At 38.5% G+C, this 18,903-nt stretch overlaps 1 protein-coding gene across 1 annotated transcript in view; it reads right to left on the reverse strand.

Annotated features, from left to right (window-relative positions):
- VPS41 (VPS41, HOPS complex subunit) overlaps positions 1 to 18,903 on the reverse strand; it is a 188,141-nt gene that overhangs the window by 121,120 nt on the left and 48,118 nt on the right. The window contains exon 4 of the mRNA XM_027539162.1: positions 15,769 to 15,846. Within this exon, the coding sequence (XP_027394963.1) occupies positions 15,769 to 15,846 (78 nt within the window). The remainder of the gene's footprint in view (positions 1 to 15,768; positions 15,847 to 18,903) is intronic.

An 18,903-nucleotide genomic window follows, 5' to 3' on the forward strand; every position in this document is an offset into this window, starting at 1 on the left:
TCCAATTTGAGAAAAAGTCATTTATTTTCTACTCTGAATAAACAGAAGGGACGGTGATGAACTGTAGCATAGCTGCATATAAGTTACATTGAAAATTTTGCATAATAACATGGCTGGAATACCCCTTATTCCACAGCTACTGATCATCTTTTATAAATTTATACCTTCAGAAGTACATCCCTTTCCATAGAAATAGAAAAAAACATTCCTAAAATTCAAATGAAATCACAAGAGACCCTGAATAGTCAAAACAATCTGGAGAAAGAAATGGAGACATCACACTTCCTGACTTCAAAGTGAAAGTCGCTCAGTCATGTCCGACTCTTTGTGACCCCATGGACTATACAGTCCATGGATTCTCCAGGCAAGAATACTGGAGTGGGTAAACATTTCATTCTCTGGGGGAATCTTCTCAACCCAGGGATCACACCCAGATCTCCCATGTTGCAGGTGGATTCTTTACCAGCTGAGCCACCAGGGAAGCTCACTTCAAACTGTATTACAAACCCATAGTAATCAGGACAGTAGAATTACTGGCATAAAAACAAACACATAGACCAATGGAAAAGATGCAATAAATCCACATCCATAAGGTTACCTAATATTTGATAAGGAAGCCAAAAATATTCAATGGGGAAAGGACACTCACTACCCTCAGTAAATGGTAGGAAAACTGGACATTCACATGTAAAAGAATGAAACTGGACTCTTACATACCACTAACAAAAATTAACCCAAAAGTGGATTAAGAACTTAAGGATAATATCTGAAACTGTAAAACTCTTAGAAGAAAATAACACAGAAAAGCTCCTTGACATTGGTCTTTGCAATGATTTTTTTGGATAAGACACCAAAGGCACAAGAATAAAGTCAAAAGTCAACAAGTGGGACTACATCAAACTAAAAAGCTCCTGTGCAGCAAAAGAGAAAATAAACAAAATGAAAGATGGCCTAAAGAATGGAATAAAATGTTTGCAAACTAAATATCTGATAAGGAGTTCATATCTAAAATATATACAGAACTCATACAATAACTCTGGGGAAAAAAAAAATGTTGATTCAAAAATGGGCAGAGGCCTTGAATAGACATTTCTCCAAAGACATACAAATAACTAACGGTACTAGAAAAGGTGCTCAACAATTCTAGTCATCAGGGAAATGCAAATAAAAACCACAATGAGGTAACACTTCACAGCTGTTCAAAGGACTATTAACAAAAAGATGACAAATAACAAATGTTAATGAGGATGTGGAGCAAAGAGAACCCTGGCACACAGCTGGTGGGAATGCAAATTTGTACATCCAGTCAGGAAAACTGTGGCGATTCCTCAAAAAATTAAAAATAGAACTACCATAAAATTCAGCAATATCACTTCTATATATATATTCAAAGGAAATGAAATAAGGATCTCAAAGAGAAAAAATCTTTGCACCTGCACGTTCATTTCAGCATTATTTACAACAGCCAAGACATGGCAACAACCTAGATGACTGCCAACAAATAAATGAATGAAGAAAATGTGATGTGTATCTATATATAATATGACTTAACCATAAAAAAAAAAGCCATTTGCAGCAACATGGAAGGATTTTCTGGTTATTATGCTTAGTGAAATAAGTCAGAAAGACAAAGATAAAAACTCATACATGGAATCTAAAAACAATGAGCTCATAGAAACAGAATAAAACAGTGGTTGCAGAAGCCAGTGGGTAGGAAAATGTGGAAATGTTAGTCAAGGGTATAAACTTTTAGTTACAAGATAAGTTAGTTCCAGGGATCTCATGTACAGCATGGTGACTGCAGGTGACAATATTGCATTATACACTTGAAAACTGCTGTGAGAGTAGTGCTTTAATGTTCTCATCATGACAAGGACAACAAAACAGCAATGAAGTGAGGTGAAGGATGTGTTAACTAATCTTACTGTGCTAACACTTCACAACATATATAGGTATCAAGTCATACATCAAAGCATAACATGGTACACTTTAAATTTAGGTATTAAGTCAATTATATCTCAATGAAGCAGAAGGAATGAAGTAAAGCTATATCATATGATATCACATGTGGGATTTAAATATATATGTATTAATATATATAAATATTAATATATATAAATATGCATAGATTATATTTATATATTATATTATTATATATTAATAAAACATATATATTGATATATATTGTCACCCTGCTTATTTAACTTTCAGGCAGAGTACATCATGAGAAACGCTGGGCTGGATGAAGCACAAGCTGGAATCAACATTGCCGGGAGAAATATCAATAACCTCAGATATGCAGATGACACTGCCCTTAGGGCAGAAAGTGAAGAGGAACTAAAGAGGCTCTTAATGAAAATGAAAGAGGAGAGTGAAAAGGTTGGTTTACAAATCAACACTCAGAAAACTAAGATCATGGCATCTGGTCCCATCACTTCATGGCAAATACATAGGGAAACAATGGAAACAGTGAAAGACTTTATTTGGGGGGGCTCCAAAATCACTGCAGATGGTGACTGCAGCCATGAAACTAAAAGATGATTACTCCTTGGAAGAAAAGCTATGACCAACCTAGATAGCATATTAAAAGGCAGAGACAACAAAGGTCCGTCTAATCAAAGCTATGGTTTTTCCAGTAGTTATGTATGGATGTGAGAGTTGGACTATAAACAAAGTTGAGCACTGAAGAATTGATGCTTTTGAACTGTGGTGTTGAAGAAGACTCTTGAGAGTCCCTTGGACTGCAAGGAGATCCAACCAGTCCATCCTAAAGGAAATCAGTCCTAAATATTTATAGGAAGGATGGATGCTGAAGCTGAAACTCCAGTGCTTTGGCCACCTGATGCGAAGAACTCATTCACTGGAAAAGACCCTAATGCTGGGCAAGTTTGAAGGCAGGAGGAGAAGGGGATGACAGAGGATGAGATGGTTGGATGGCATCACAGACTAGATGGACCTGAGTTTGAGCAAGCTCCGGGAGTTGGTGATGGACAGGGAAGCTTGGCGTGCTGCAGTCCATGGGGTCACAAAGAGTCAGACACAACTGACCGACTGAACTGACTGATGCATACACACATACAAATGAACTTATTCAGAAAACAGAAATAGACTTACAGACATATGAAACAAACTTAGGGTCACCAAAGGGGAAAGGAGGGTAGGGTAAATTAGGAGTTTTGGATTAACATACACATACTACCATATATAAAATAAGTTAAAAAACACACACACAAGATCCTACTGTACAACACAGGGAATTATACTCAATATTTTCTAATAATCTATAAGGGAAAAGAATCTGGAAAAGGATAGATATATATATGTAAAACTGAATCACTTTGCTGTATACCTGAAACACAACACTGTAAATCAACTATACCTCAATTTCCTTTTTTTTAAAAGTACAGCCTATTCATACAAGCATTTCGCAGTGAAAACTACCTGAATAACTTACATTTTAGTCAATATTGAGAGTACCAATACTTTATTTTAATAATATGAAACAATTACATGTCTGTTATGTTAGGTGAGGTCTGCTATACTTCTAATACAAGAGCACAAAAAGAGTCCCCAAATATCACCATTTATTGAACTACAGATGATTTCTCTCTCACAGTGACTTTGAACTTGCTGTAGTGCTTCAAGTAACTTTAGGGTTCATCACAGCTTTCCCTTGATGCTACAGAATTTATGTAAATAATGGGAAATGATTAACATATGGAAAGTCCACTGTCTACACTTATCACTGGATAGCCTTCATAACCTCCACAAGAAGAATACTGTTTGATAGGAAAAAATATATATTATCTCTAGTTCTCCACTTAAATGTAACTTCGATTCTAATGATCAAATAACCAAATTATCCTTTTAGATAATGAACTCTTTAATTTTAACTCTGATATCCTGAACATCATCCAAAAGAAATAAAAATCATCTGGGAATGAGAAATAGTTTTGAACAAGAGTTACCTTGCTTGAAAAGAATTTTGTCCATCCACTGTTACCACTGTTTTACGTGAACACTTAAGGTTAAATTCTCTGCATTTATAAGACTGTTGATAAGTCAGTCCTGCTGTTCACAAAACATTCCTAAATATATTTTTTCTGACCTTTGAAAAATATTCTCCAAAAAGAATTCTTAACCACTGCCCCCATAAGAGCACACTGGGTGTGCCTCGGATGCTGGCAATTTACAAGGACCATTTGCAACCTCCTCTGACACCTCAAGGCCCACTGCTGTCCCCACCTTGTGGCGACGGATGCATGTGGCTGGCTCCCGACAGGCTCAGGGTTCACCTGCTGGACGCACAGCCTCAGCACAGTGGGGGCACGAATGGCCTTGCCACTGCAGAAGACTTACTAGATACATGTTCGTTTTCTAAATCCTAACAACCTTTAAAAGCACAGGGAGGATTTGGAAGGGATTGCCTCCTAAGAAGCGGGCACACTGCTGATTCCTAGAGCTGCTTTCCTTTTGTTAAACTTCACCTTCTGCCCGTGCCAGCCACATTCCCTGCCACAAGAGTAGGAGGAGGCTGGCTTGCACACAACATGTAACCAAGACAGAGAGTCACGATCTTGGCACCAATTAAAACATAACTTCAATAAAAGGCAAAAACAGCCTTTTGGTCCACATTTCCCTTAATTCACCTGCAAGGAACTGTCCTAGATGTCAGGGGCATGTCATAAACAGGCTAAATGGGATCCTTGCCCTTAGGAAGCTGGCAAATCACTGGAACACTGTTCATGTTTATACAGGGACCTTCCGGGAATACAACAAAGCTGCAGTGGACCCCAACAGTGAGAGGGACGAGTAGCACATTGGAGCCGGAGCCTGTCTTCCCCAGAGCGTGTGATGCCCCTGTGCTTAACACTTGAGAGAAGACACCTTGGAGCAGTCTTCCTGTGATGACTTGCCTGGCTGTCTACAACACTAAATGTCGCACGTTGAGGGAGGAAAACTTTAGCAGAAGCTTCTAGGTAAATCGGTCTGAGCAACAGCCAAAGGAGCCAGCAGTTTCTTTTGCTGGTATCTGTACCAGACACTATGCTGAGCTGTGATGCCACCATAAAAACAATCTGTTTTACTGGAAAGCCACTATTGAAGGAATTAACATCTGTTATGTATATAAATGACCTGAAAAGAAATACAACTGATAGCTTTCGAATAGTGAAATATAATGTGTGAAGTCTGTCTTAACCTGAGTCAATAGTTTTCTTGTTTACATATGTTCCCAATAAAGATACAAAGGAAGGAGTGATAGAAAAAGGAAAGCAGGGACTTCTCTGGTGGTCCAATGGTTAAGACTCTGCTTCCATTGAAGTGTGCGCAAGTTCAATACTGGTCAGGGAAAGGAAGATCCCACATGTCGCATGATGTGGCCAAAAAAATTAAATAAAAATTAAAAAAAAAAAAAAGGAAAGCAGAGGGAATTCCCTGGTAACCTAATGGTTAGGATTCCAGGCTTTCACTGCTGTGTCCCAGGTTCAATCTCTGGTTGGGGAACTGACATTTCACAAGCCGCACTGTGCAGCCAAAAAAAGAAAAGAAAAAAGGAAAGCAGAGTCATGAAAGAAGTGCAAAGTCATCAGTTTAGTGTAAGGGTAAAATGCAAAACAACAACTCACTAATAAATGCACTTCGCAAAAGAGCAACTGGCTTATCAGCAAAACCTTCACATGATACATAGAGTCAAACAACAAACAAGGCCTGCCTTCAAGGTGTTTGTGTACGAAGTCTGGGACCACAGCGCTTCACACACACCTCTAATTCACAATCTAACACCTTAGATTACAGATGGTTGTTTATGTAACTAGTTCCACAACTGATTCAACCCGAGAACAGGGGCTGTGTTTTATTATTCTTTATACCCCTTGCACATCCTTACAGAATGCTGGCTAGGAATAAGAAGACATCATTGAATGAATATGAAGGATGGACTCTTCTGAGTGGGGTCATCAGGAAAGTATCACAGAGGGGGAAGGACACAGCATTTCCACAAAGACAGGAAAGCACATTCCAGCGAGAGCCAAAGGGCAGTGTGGATACAGTGCAGGCCATGATGTGGGAGAACAACGTACAGTACTGTACCACTGTACTTCTCAAGGTACTCTGCTGTAAGAGTTAAAACCTTTTTTGTGTTTGTTTTCGATGTATTATTTGTGTGAAAAGTATTATAAACTTATTACAGTCCAGCACTATGTAGACAATTGTGTCAGTTGGGAACCTAAGCTAATTTTGTTGGACTTACGCATGCACTCTTGAAACAGAACTCATTCGTGTGTAGTGGACTTACTGTAACTAGAAAAGGAATAATAAGCATATCACTAGTCTTTAAAATTAAGTCTGAAAGGCTTATCCCTTAAGATTGTCCAGGTCCTAAGAGTCTGCTATGTCACTGCTAGTCCACCTATGAGCAGAAACTTCATTAACAAAACCTGCTCTAGAAAGGTGAACACAATGCAAACTCATGATGACTACAGAGCTATCTGAACATCTATCTCACCAGGTATCTTTACTTGATTTCTCAATATCAAGTCAATGAAACCATCAATGATAAAGGAAAAGCCTGTCAGGAGTACAAATGTTCTTATTCTTCTCACTTTTATTTGCGACTTAATAATAGCACAGGGATGCTGATGCATTCTCTTTATCTAAAACCAATCTCTGAGAAAGTAAAGCCTTTGTGTTTTCACAGGTTGGGGGAAAAAAAAATCACTTATCCCAAAAGGGCAGTACAAATAGTTTAAATGACTGAGACCAAGTTATTAACCAAATAGAAAATGCCCAAGTTCCTTTTCAGGCATAAGATGAAGAAAGACCATTTAAAACTTCACAAATTTACCTCTACTTTTACCACAGAAATTATTGTTCTAATGCTCTCTGGTGTACAATCACTACTTTATCAAATCTCCATTAAGTCATCTCCCAAGTAGACTGTCATCTCTCAACAGTTCTTGAAAGAAGTATCTTGGAGACCACATTGCAATGTCTTTACACTGAAAAGAAACTCCTGAAGTCAACTCACTAGAGCTGCACTGGGATCCATTTGCAGAACCAAGTTACATAAGTAAACATGTTCTTAAAACTTCAAGGAAGTAAGCCTACTTGAGCCCAATGATAAAAGATGTCTGCTCCCCAAACAAAAAGGGATCTGACAGAGCAAGAAGCAAATTAGTGGATAAGAGCAAGGGCATCTTCCCTTCCTTCTCTTTTTTTTTCCTTCGTGCCTCCCCCCTCCTTCGCTTCCTCCCTCTCTCGCATGTTTGCCTGTTCTACAGAACAGGGTGAAAGCCAACCATACAAATGAATTCAAAAGTAACAGCTCTCCTTCAGTAAGTGCCATAAATGTCATGCAGTCAGTCTCTTGACTTGACCCCACTCCTCTTAAGGGCTCTCAGTGACTGATCCTTACACTACATATTTTACAATACATTATTTTACAAAGAATCTTTAAAATAGTCACATAAATCAGGGGAGTGACTATACTCTGCATTTTATAAAGAAAGTGAAGGAAAGGTAAAATAACCCACTCAAGCTAATGAAAGATTTATTTGCAAGTTACTAAATTTGACTTGTTGGTGACTTCTGATTTTGAGACATCACATGAGTTGCCCAGATCAATGCTGTTATTTCTGCTTGACAACAATGAACTTTTAAATTATGAATCAATTTAGAAGTTTACATACATACTGACAAAGTATCAGATCAGATCAGATCAGATCAGTCGCTCAGTCGTGTCCGACTCTGCGACCCCATGAATCGCAGCATGCCAGGCCTCCCTGTCCATCACCAACACCCGGAGTTCACTGAGACTCACATCCATCGAGTCAGTGATGCCATCCAGCCGTCTCATCCTCTGTCGTCCCCTTCTCCTCCTGCCCCCAATCCCTCGCAGCATCAGAGTCTTTACCAATGAGTCAACTCTTCGAATGAGGTGGCCAAAGTACTGGAGTTGCAGCTTTAGCGTCATTCCTTCCAAAGAAACCTCAGGGCTGATCTCCTTCAGAATGGACTGGTTGGATCTCCTTGCAGTCCAAGGGACTCTCAAGAGTCTTCTCCAACACCACAGTTCAAAAGCATCAATTCTTCGGTGCTCAGCCTTCTTCACAGTCCAACTCTCACATCCATACATGACCACAGGAAAAACCATAGCCTTGACTAGACGAACCTTTGTTGGCAAAGTAATGTCTCTGCTTTTCAATATGCTATCTAGGTTGGTCATAACTTTCCTCCCAAGGAGTAAGCGTCTTTTAATTTCATGGCTGCAGTCACCATCTGTAGTGATTTTGGAGCCCAGAAAAATAAAGTCTGACACTGTTTCCACTGTTTCCCATTCTATTTCCCATGAAGTGGTGGGACCGGATGCCATGATCTTCGTTTTCTGAATGTTGCACTTTAAGCCAACTTTTTCACTCTCCACTTTTACTTTCATCAAGAGGCTTTTGAGTTCCTCTTCACTTAGGAACTAACAATTCTCAAAAGTACATGGCCTCATTAGTAACCAAAAAAAAAAGTATACCTGAGATCAATTAATTCCCATTTTCTAGAAATTTAAGTGGCAAAGAAAGTTTGAATGATGACAGTCAATGCAACTTGATGAGACATACCGACATATTCTCACCCAGTGCTGGTGGGAATATAATTTGGTACAACCTAAGTGCACGAAATATTCCACAAACCTTAAAAATTTTCAAGCTATATATAGCACAGGAAACTCTTACTCAATACTCTGTAATGACCTACATGGGAAAAGAATCTAAACAATGACTATCAGTTCAGTTCAGTTCAGTCACTCAGTCCTGTCCGACTCTTTTCGACCCCATGAACTGCAGCACGCCAGGCCTCCCTGTTCATCACCAAATCCGGGGTTCACCCAAACTCATGTTCATCGAGTCAGTGATGCCATCCAGCCATCTCATCCTCTGTCCTCCCCTTTTCCTCCTGCCCCCAATCCCTCCCAGCATCACGATCTTTCCCAATGAGTCAACTCTTCGCATGAGGTGGCCAAAGTACTGGAGTTGCAGCTTTAGCATCATTCCTTCCAAAGAATACCCAGGACTGATCTCCTTTAGGATGGATTGGTTGGATCTCCTTGCAGTCCAACGGACTCTCAAGAGTCTTCTCCAACACCACAGTTCAAAAGCATCAATGCTTCGGCACTCAGCTTTCTTCACAGTCCAACTTTCACATCTATACATGACCACAGGAAAAACCATAGCCTTGACTAGACGAACCTTTGTTGGCAAAGTAATATCTCTGCTTTTGAATATGCTATCTAGGTTGGTCATAACTTTCCTTCCAAGGAGTAAATGTCTTTTAATTTCATGGCTGCAATCACCATCTGCAGTGATTTTGGAGCCCCCAAAAATAAAATCTGACACTGTTTCCCCATCTATTTCCCATGAAGTGATGGGACCGGATGCCATGATCTTCGTTTTCTGAATGTTGAGCTTTAAGCCAACTTTTTCACTCTCCTCTTTCACTTTCATCAAAAGGCTTTTTAGTTCCTCTTCACTTTCTGCCATAAGGATGGTATCATCTGCATATCTGAGGTTATTGGTATTTCTCCTGGCAATCTTGATTCCAGCTTGTGCTTCTTCCAGCCCAGTGTTTCTCATGATGTACTCTGCATATAAGTTAAATAAGCAGGGTGACAACATACAGCCTTGACGTACTCCTTTTTCTATTTGGAACCAGTCTGTTGTTCCATGTCCAGTTCTAACTGTTGCTTCCTGACCTGCATATAGGTTTCTCAAGAGGCAGGTCAGGTGGTCTGATATTCCCATCTCTTTCAGAATTTTCCACAGTTTATTGTGATTCACACAGTCAAAGGCTTTGGCATAGTCACTAAAGCAGAAATAAATGTTTTTCTGGAACTCTCTTGCTTTTTCGATTAGGGGGGTGTTAAGTTACTGCAGTGTGAGCTAGTTTTCACAGAAATCTAGGTTTTTAATTTCATGTGATCAAAAGAAAGTACCAATATTAGCAGTAAGGAGCAGAATAATGCCATTTGCAGCAACATACATAGACCTATAGATTATCATACTAATTGATGTAAACCAGAGAAAGACAAATAATACACCACTTGTATGTAGGAATGTGAAAAAAAAGACACAAATGAACTTACTTAAGAAAGAGAAATAGACTCACAGACACAGACAAGAAACACAGGCACCAAAGGGGCAAGGAGTGATAAATTAGGAGTTTGGGATTTAAATATACACACTACTATATATACGTGTGTATATACATATAATAGATAACAAAAAAAGACCTACTCTATAGCTATATAGGTCTGGAAATTATACTCAATATCTTGTAACATCCTATGATGGGGAAGAATGCAAAAAAGAAATATATATACATATATATGTGAGTGTGTGTGTAACTGAGTTGCTTTGCTGTACGCCTGAAAAACAACATTGTAAATCAACTCTGTTAAAAAAAATTTTAAACAACAACAAGAAACAGGAATAGAAATACCAATAGACTCTGCTACATGGAGTTCAAAGAGAACCCTGAGCCCATTTCTTCAAGAGATAAACTTTATATTTATAAATTTCCCAGTAAGGCTGTTCAATTTTACTTTGCTTTCCGATCCCTTTCTTTTTGTAACCATCCACTTTAAAGGTCCTTAACTAATGTTTCCTACCATAGCGCCATGAGAGGCAAACCTCTGCATTTTCTATTTTTAACAAAGAAAAGAGCCTTCACCTAAAGAGCAGAGATTTGCTTGGTCAGTAGAGTTCTTTGCTCTCCATCTGGCACACTTAGAAGAATAAAGATTTAAAATGTGTGAATTAAGGCTCCAAAAATAATTTGCTCATTGCTTCAAAGTAAGTATTCCTACTTAATAATTTGCTCGCTGTTTCATAGTATTCCTAATTGAACTGTGGTGTTGGAGAAGACTCTCGAGAGTCCCTTGGACTGCAAGGAGATCAAACCAGTCAATCATAAAGGAAATCAACCCTGAATATTCATTAGAAGGACTGATACTGAAACTGAAGCTCCAATACTGTGACCAGCTGACACAAAGGGTCGACTCAGAAAAGACTCTGATGCTGCGAAAGACTGAAGGCAGGAGAAAAGGACAAGATGGTTGGATGGCATCACTGACTCGATGGATATGAGTTTGAGCAAACTCTGGTAGATAGCGAAGGACAGGAAAGCGTGGCGTGCTGCAGTCCATGGGGTCGAAAACAATTGGATATGACCAAGAGACTGAACAACAACAACAAATTAATACAGTTAAGAAGGCTATTAAAGAGAAAGTAACTACTATGATTAATGACATCATATGGGTATGGACACCATGTGGGAACTTAAAAGGAATTTGAGATTCTCTAAGGATTTTGAAGTCATATGTCATACACTGTGTAAGCAATTAAGACAACTTTTACTCAGGAGAATATGATCTGATCCATATTCAAGCAGGCAATTTTGTAAGCAACTTGAGCCCTTTACCTGAGAAGCTAGGCCTATTTTAATTTTTAATCTGTGAGTTAAGTAAAAATGAACTTTATCAATTCAATCTGAATTAATATAAAGTTATACCTAGGGATAAAATCTTTTAAAAACACACATGTGACTAAAGCATTTTAATGAGTATCCTTTCAGATGTATTGAAATCTCAACATCAACATGCAAAATAAACCATCACCCTGGTGGTTTTCACTTTTGATCAACAAAGAGTCACAGATGGGTGGGTAGCACAGGCTCCTCTCGATCAACCTTTTCATGTAATGATAGAAGAATATACAGTGTAAGAAAAATCTCAGTGGTGTGATTCATTTATATAAAGATCTCTGAACAAGCTACCAACTTGGAAAATGTGCTGGTATTTAGAAACAAGCAGAGGAAAAGCTTGCTTCAACAGGCAAAGGATAATTTGAGCACCGCTCAAGGTCAGAGAGACACACACGTGTGGAGTACCTCCAGTGCGTGTGCATGTTACTGAGGTATATAACTCACACAGAATAAAGTGCACAAATCTCAGATATGTGGTTCAGTGATTTTTACACATGTACACACCTGGGAAACCACCAAGATAGAGACATCTATTAATACTTCAGAAGATTCTACCTGTGCTCTCTCCCAGGTCAAATCATAATCTGACTTCTATCACCATAGTGTGATTTTTGCCTTCTCTTGATCATCATAAATGGAATCATGCAACATGTACACATTTGTGTCTGGCTTCTTTGGTTGAACAGTAAGACAGTAAAATTCATTCATGTTTCTGCGTGTTGCAATAGTTTCTTCTTTTTAATCACTGAGAATATACCATCATTGGTTTATCCATTCTACTATGGACAAACATTTGGGTTGTTTCTAGTTTGGAGTTATTACAAATTAACCTATTAACATTCTTCTACACATATATATCTGGGGGGACATAGGCACTGGATTCAGTTTTCTTGAATGTGTACTTAGGAGTGGAACTGCTAAGTCATTAGTAAGCCATTTGCTTGGCTTTTGTAGAGTTAACCTACTAATCAGTATTTCTCCTGAAATATTAATGGGAAAGCAAATCACTTTCAACATGCAGAATGATTTGTTTAGTTATTTCTTCTTTTATATCATATACATTTAAAGTAAAGTTATACAGCACCTAATGCAATGACTCTATTCCAATACAAATAGCAGAATCATTTGGGAAATCTTTTAAAAATAAAGATTCTTTTATGTCCCCATCCTCTCCCAAACAAAACCCTATCAATAGATGAGAATTGTGAATACTGCTTCATTACTTCAATCAAAAACTATAAATACAATGATGGGTTAAAGAGACAGTTCTTGAGAAAATAAAAAAAGTGTTATGCAAGTGTAAGGTATTATTTTATCTAATTTTAATTTGTTTAAATTACTTTCACCTAGAAGTAATTCACTAATTTTTTTAATACTTGCTTCACTCTTGTTGCATTTCAAATGAAGAAAACATTCTTGATTGAATATGGCAATCATTGCAAATAAAATCTACAAATTAAAGCCATAATGGTGTTTTTAGAATTGAATGCTTTTTCAACAGCACTGATACAGAGCCCCACCCACCCCAAGCAATCACATCATCAGAAATGGGAAAATAAAATAACAAAGCAGAAAACTCATCTTAGATGAGAAGGTGAAGATTAAGGCTCCTTTCAAAATATGACATTCTGAAATTTGTCACCTCAAAGTCATATACCTAATACGGTAATGGTTCATGCAGACTCAGGGGCTCATGAAAAACTTCTCTACAGCAAGAACACCAAACCATCTTCCTCTCCTACCAAAAAATAAGTGCAAGCTATAAAGAACTTAAATTTCAAAGATGTCATATGGGCAGGACTGAATACAGAGAACCAGGAATTACCTGGAAAAGGATGTAGAATATACCTGACATAAAACTAACACCAGAGAAGATAAAGCTGAAGGCTTATAGGGAGCAGACAAGAAGCCTACACGAAGGAAGGAAGGAAGGAAACATGAATAAACTCCTACAGCGTCTCTCCTGGTTTCTCTTTTGGCCATGAAACCAGCGGTGTCTGTCTTGTGAACCTTAGGAGTCAAGTCGTTTCTATACAATATTAAAAAGACTTACTTAGAAGCAGAGTGTTAACAGAATCATTAAACTGGAGCTGGAAATTTAAGACAGCACCCAAGCAAGCTTTTTCTTCAAAGTGAAGAGAGCTCTGCCCAGCACCAGCTCATGTTTTAATGGATGAGAAACCTGTATGTGGGTCAAGAAGCAACAGTTAGAACCCTGTATGGAACAACTGATTGGTTTAGGATTGAAAAAGGAGTACCACAGGGCTATCTGCTGTCACCCAGTTTGTTTAACCTATATGCTAAGCATATCATGAGAAATGCCAAGCTGGATGAGTTACAAGCTGGGATCAAAATATGCGGGAGAAACATCAACAACCTCAGATATGTAGATGGTACCACTCTAATGGCAGAAAGTGAAGAGAAACTAAAGAGCCTCTGGATGAAGGTGAAGGAGGAGAATTAAAGAGCTGGCTTAAGACTAAATGTTAAAAAAAAACCTAAGATCATGGCATATGGCCCCATTACTGCATGGCAAATAGAAGGGGAAATCATGGAAGTAGAGACAGAGTTCCTCTTCTTGGGCTTTAAAATCACTGCAGATGGTGACTGTAGCCATGAAATCAGAAGACGTTTGATTCTTGGCAGGAAAGCTAGGACAAACCTAGACAGTGTGTTGAAAAGCAGAGACATTACTCTGCTGACAAAGGTCTGTATAGTAAAGGCTATGGTGTTCCCAGTGGTCACATATGATTTTGAGAGCAGGACCATGAAGAAGGCAAAGCACTAAAAAACTGATGCCTTCGAACTGTGGTGCTGGAGAAGACTCCTGAGAGTCCCTTGGACAGCATGGACATCAATCTGAAAGTGCATATTTCTCTCCCTAACTGCTGTCCCTTCAGTTATGTCCGACTCTGTGCAACCCCATAGACAGCAGCCCACCAGGCTCCCCTGTCCCTGGGATTCTCCAGGCAAGAACTCTGGAGTGGGTTGCCATTTCCTTCTCCAATGCATGAAATTGAATGGTGAAAGTGAAGTTGCTCAGTCATGTCTGACTCTCAGCGACCCCATGGACTGCAGTCTTCCAGGCTCCTCCATCCATGGGATTTTCCAGGCTCCTCCATCCATGGGATTTTCCAGGCAAGAGTACTGGAGTGGGGTGCCATTGCCTTCTCCAATTTCTCTCCCTGGACTATTCCAAAAATTCCAAGGATTCCTTCATTATTTGTGGTTCTCTTAAAGCAAAACAAAGCACCCTGAAACCTTTCATATACAGTGTGTCAGCTTTAGAAACTGTGGTCTCCTTCGTAAACTATACCAGTTCCTCATGATGAATCTTTCAACAAGTGCTGAGTCTTTCTCCACAAAAGAAGTATCTGCTCCCTAAAATCATCACCTTTTTAATCCCAAAGGTTCACATTCTCACAGCCTTGGATACTTGATACTTTCAAGGCCCATCTTAAACACCAAAATGAAGCTTCAAATTCAACACTGCTTTCATCCTCGGTGATTCCAAATCACAGTTAAATAAAAAGCCTGGCTCTTCTCTTTCAATCAATGTAATTCCCTAAGAGTTCAACCCTCAAAACATTCACATAAAATATTAGCTTTATATATTTAGAAGAGATAAACTGAATCATCAAGGTGATCAATCAATTTTCAATTACATTTGGCATCTGGAGAAGATGATGGTGCATGTTCTTACAACTGACATTAGTCATCAAATGAGGGGCTTCACACCGCAAGGATTCCACAACGCCCCCACCCCACCCCACCCCTGGCTATGTAAATCAGCACCATGTATCACCAATAAAAGTAATATTTTTTCTTTTAATAGCAATCCACCTAGATATCCCACATTGTTACAATTTAAAATGAACACACATAGGGGTATTTTAAATGCTCCATTTAAAGCCAAATAGATGGCTACAATTACCTAAAGATCTGCAATTAAACAGATTCATAAAAAATACATTTTTAAAAGGATTTATATAGAGGATACCAATGAAAATACACAATGTGTGTATGTATATACCTATAAATAGACCTCTCTCTTTTTTAGTTCACTTTTAAAATTTTTAGCATGGGCTATAAAGTTTAGAGTAGAACTCTTAGCACTCAGATTTAACTGATAATGACCCTTTCTTTATGCTCTTAAAACAAATGGCTAAAACAAATATTCCAAAGCACAAATTTTAGCATGAAATTCAGTTCACACATTATTTTATACTGGATACTTACTACATCAAACTTCTGAGTGATGTTCCCCTGGACATCAAGTAAATAAACCTTGCCATAATGTGTGCCCAGTGCCAAGAACTGTAAGAAGAACAGAGGGGTAGAGGGGTCATTTTCTTAATGGACCATCCATACAATTAGCAATTAAACCATCTGCAAAGTCAAGACACTTAATGCGTAAGTGATCTGCAATGCCGTGGAAGATACACATTCCTTCGAGAAGGCTTGTTTCCAGCTTCAGGGAAACCGCAGAACAGGGCCTACTTTATTGTGATCGTGCAAGCTAGCTGTCAGAATGACTCATGAGGACCCACGTCTGCTGACAACTGACTGCATGGTGCGCATGCAGTCTGTACACAGTGCCTGATGGACTGAGGCAGCAAATTAAAAGGTATTTGTGAAAGCACGCTCAACCTATGGTTAACTCAACGTCTGAAGAGAATGATTAAGAAACTCCCCTTCATTTACGGCAAATGTGTAAATCTATGCTATCATTTAAGTTCAACAAACACACACACAGACATGCACACACAACAAAGTATTCTTGTGTAGAAAGGAAAATCCATGCCACATTGAGAGACGCAAAAACTCTGATGCATTTATACTATCATCATTAGAACACCTCACTCAAAGTAAGATATTGTCAATGTTCATTTTCGAATGCAAAAAAGAAAAAAAATCCTTTTCTGTCACACAAATAACTGCTGAGATACATATTCATAGTATGACACAAAACACTAGAGCATAACTCCCAGGGCTACTTAATTCTTTGAACTAACCCTAAAGAAACGAGAAGAAACTTTAGGAACTACCTGAAATAAGACATGAGGCTTCTCTTGCCTTTTATTTCTCTAAGAGGTCCTCAAAGAGTTCCAAATTCTCTGTATTTCATTGCACGTGAACCTGCCTCATCGCAACCTAGAACAAAATGCTCAGATTTACAGGCACTACTGAGCGTTTTCAGTCAAGCAGCACCATCTTGAAAAAATAACCTTACGGAAAGTCAAGATTTAAAAGGATTTCTTGAAATGGAATTGCTGAAAAAGAAATTTCAGATCAGGTGCTTAAAATATGAAGCCACATTAAAGAGTCACAAAAAGGAAAAGAAGGGGTTCATTAGAAATTCAGCCCCTGCAATGCCTTTCACTCCTGCAAGGTTGCCTTTTTTCAGAAAGAAAAAAAAAAAAAGTCCCCCGGGTAAAAAATCAATACTGGTTAATAAAACATCAGGTGTGCAGACATAACTAGGTGTGACGATTCCGCTGCACAGGCCTGCCTGAATGCACCAGGTGCCAGGCCGATTACTCATCCAGGGCAGACAGCGGGCCTGGTGAAAACAGGATGCCGGGGCCCTGCAAAGAGAAGGGGAAAGAGGGAACTCTGTGGGGAGAGCAGCCTGAATATTTAAACCAAACAGGGCTGTTTCCTCCCAAGCAAAAGAACATTCTAATCAGAAATAGAGGGCTCAGAGGAGTGTGATTTTTTTCTCTGTAGCGACACTCCAGCAATATCTGAAGAGAAAAACACCACATAATACTAGCTACGAACAAACAAAACTTCATTCTGGGGCATCTGTGGTCCAAGAATGGGTTTTAAAGCACACTACACCCAAGTGCTCGATGGTATTGACTATCTTCATAAATACTGTATTTATTGATAGTTTGCTAAAAACTAAGGGGCTTGGATCCTTAAAATATTTTAATACTGGGTCACTCTCTGATACCTCTTTGAAGGCTATTCTTGAACTTCCAATTATATTTTATCAAAATTTTAAAGGTTCCATGCAGAGTACTTTATCCAAATAGGAATTCTTTCCCCCGTCTTTTTTCTCAAAATCACTAATTTCTTTCGTTTAATGTTTAAGATAGGAAATATAAAAGAATTATTTTAATGTTACAGTTTCAACCTAAAACTATAATTACTTTAGCAGATCTCTGGGGGAAAAATGGACCGGTTTTTATGACAAGCTACTTTTTGCTTAGAAAAACATCTCATCCTTTGGATTAGACAAACTACTGTTGCTTTCTTTTAGAAAGAAATAACTATGGGCTCTTAAAACAATCAAATTTGATATGGTAATTGTATAGTTCTCTAAAAATTTAAACATTAAAAGCTATTAATGAGTCATACTTTCATTTGCTAGTGATTTTGACTATTTGAAATACAGGTTAAAAAAATGCATAAATGGCCACAAATCACAAACAATATAAATCTTTTAAATATGATCCTCCTTCCAGACATGAAAAGCTTTGCACTTTTGTAACTATTGAAGATTTTTTTTTCCTTTTAACCTAAGAGAACTTAAAATCCAGCATGGACAAAGAATAAACTTAATTAGCTCCTTTCAGATTTAAACACAGAAACCTGACTCAGAAACTATCATTTGGGCATCCGATCCTTCTGAAGCATCCACTAACATAACTGCTTTCACTTTGAATAATTAGACTTTTTGTTAAGTAAACAAATAGAAGAAATAAGCAGTCTTTCGGACACTACAAAACAAACAAGCAGCAGCACGTTTCAAGTGTGGTCAGCTGTATAATAATATTTATGTTTCGCCTAGTGTTTCTCGGTATTCAGAGTACTAGAGCAGGGAGTCCCTACAATTACACATGAGGAAATAAGTTCTGAGAGTCGATGTGACTTCCCCAGAGACAGTCAATGAACAGCAGAGCTAGAATAGGAATTACCCTCAACTGGATCAGAAACCTGGTAAGTAGAGACATGGGCCTCAGATCAAGAGTGCATGTACTCAGGACTTCCCTAGCGGTCCAGTAGTTAAGACTGAACCTTTCAATGCTGGAGGTGTGGGTTTGACACCTGGTCAGGGAGTTAAGATCGCACATGCCTTGGGGTCAAAAAACCGAAACATAAAACAGAAGCAGTACTGTAACAAATTCCATAAACACTTTAAAGAATGGTCCATATTAAAAAAAAATAGGGTGCATATTCTCAAACTTAGTCTGATTACAGTTCCCACTGTCAGGCTCCTTGGCAAGTTGGATTAAGTACGGTGTCAATGAAACATGATCTCTGGAGAGGAACTTTGTTTTCCTTTTCATCCATTTTGTGGTTTATTCAGCACACATACACAAAACACCTACAATATGCTTAGACAATAAGCAAGTATGACTTAAA

The sequence above is a fragment of the Bos indicus x Bos taurus genome, chromosome 4 (assembly GCF_003369695.1).
Source record: "Bos indicus x Bos taurus breed Angus x Brahman F1 hybrid chromosome 4, Bos_hybrid_MaternalHap_v2.0, whole genome shotgun sequence".
NCBI lineage: Eukaryota > Metazoa > Chordata > Mammalia > Artiodactyla > Bovidae > Bos > Bos indicus x Bos taurus.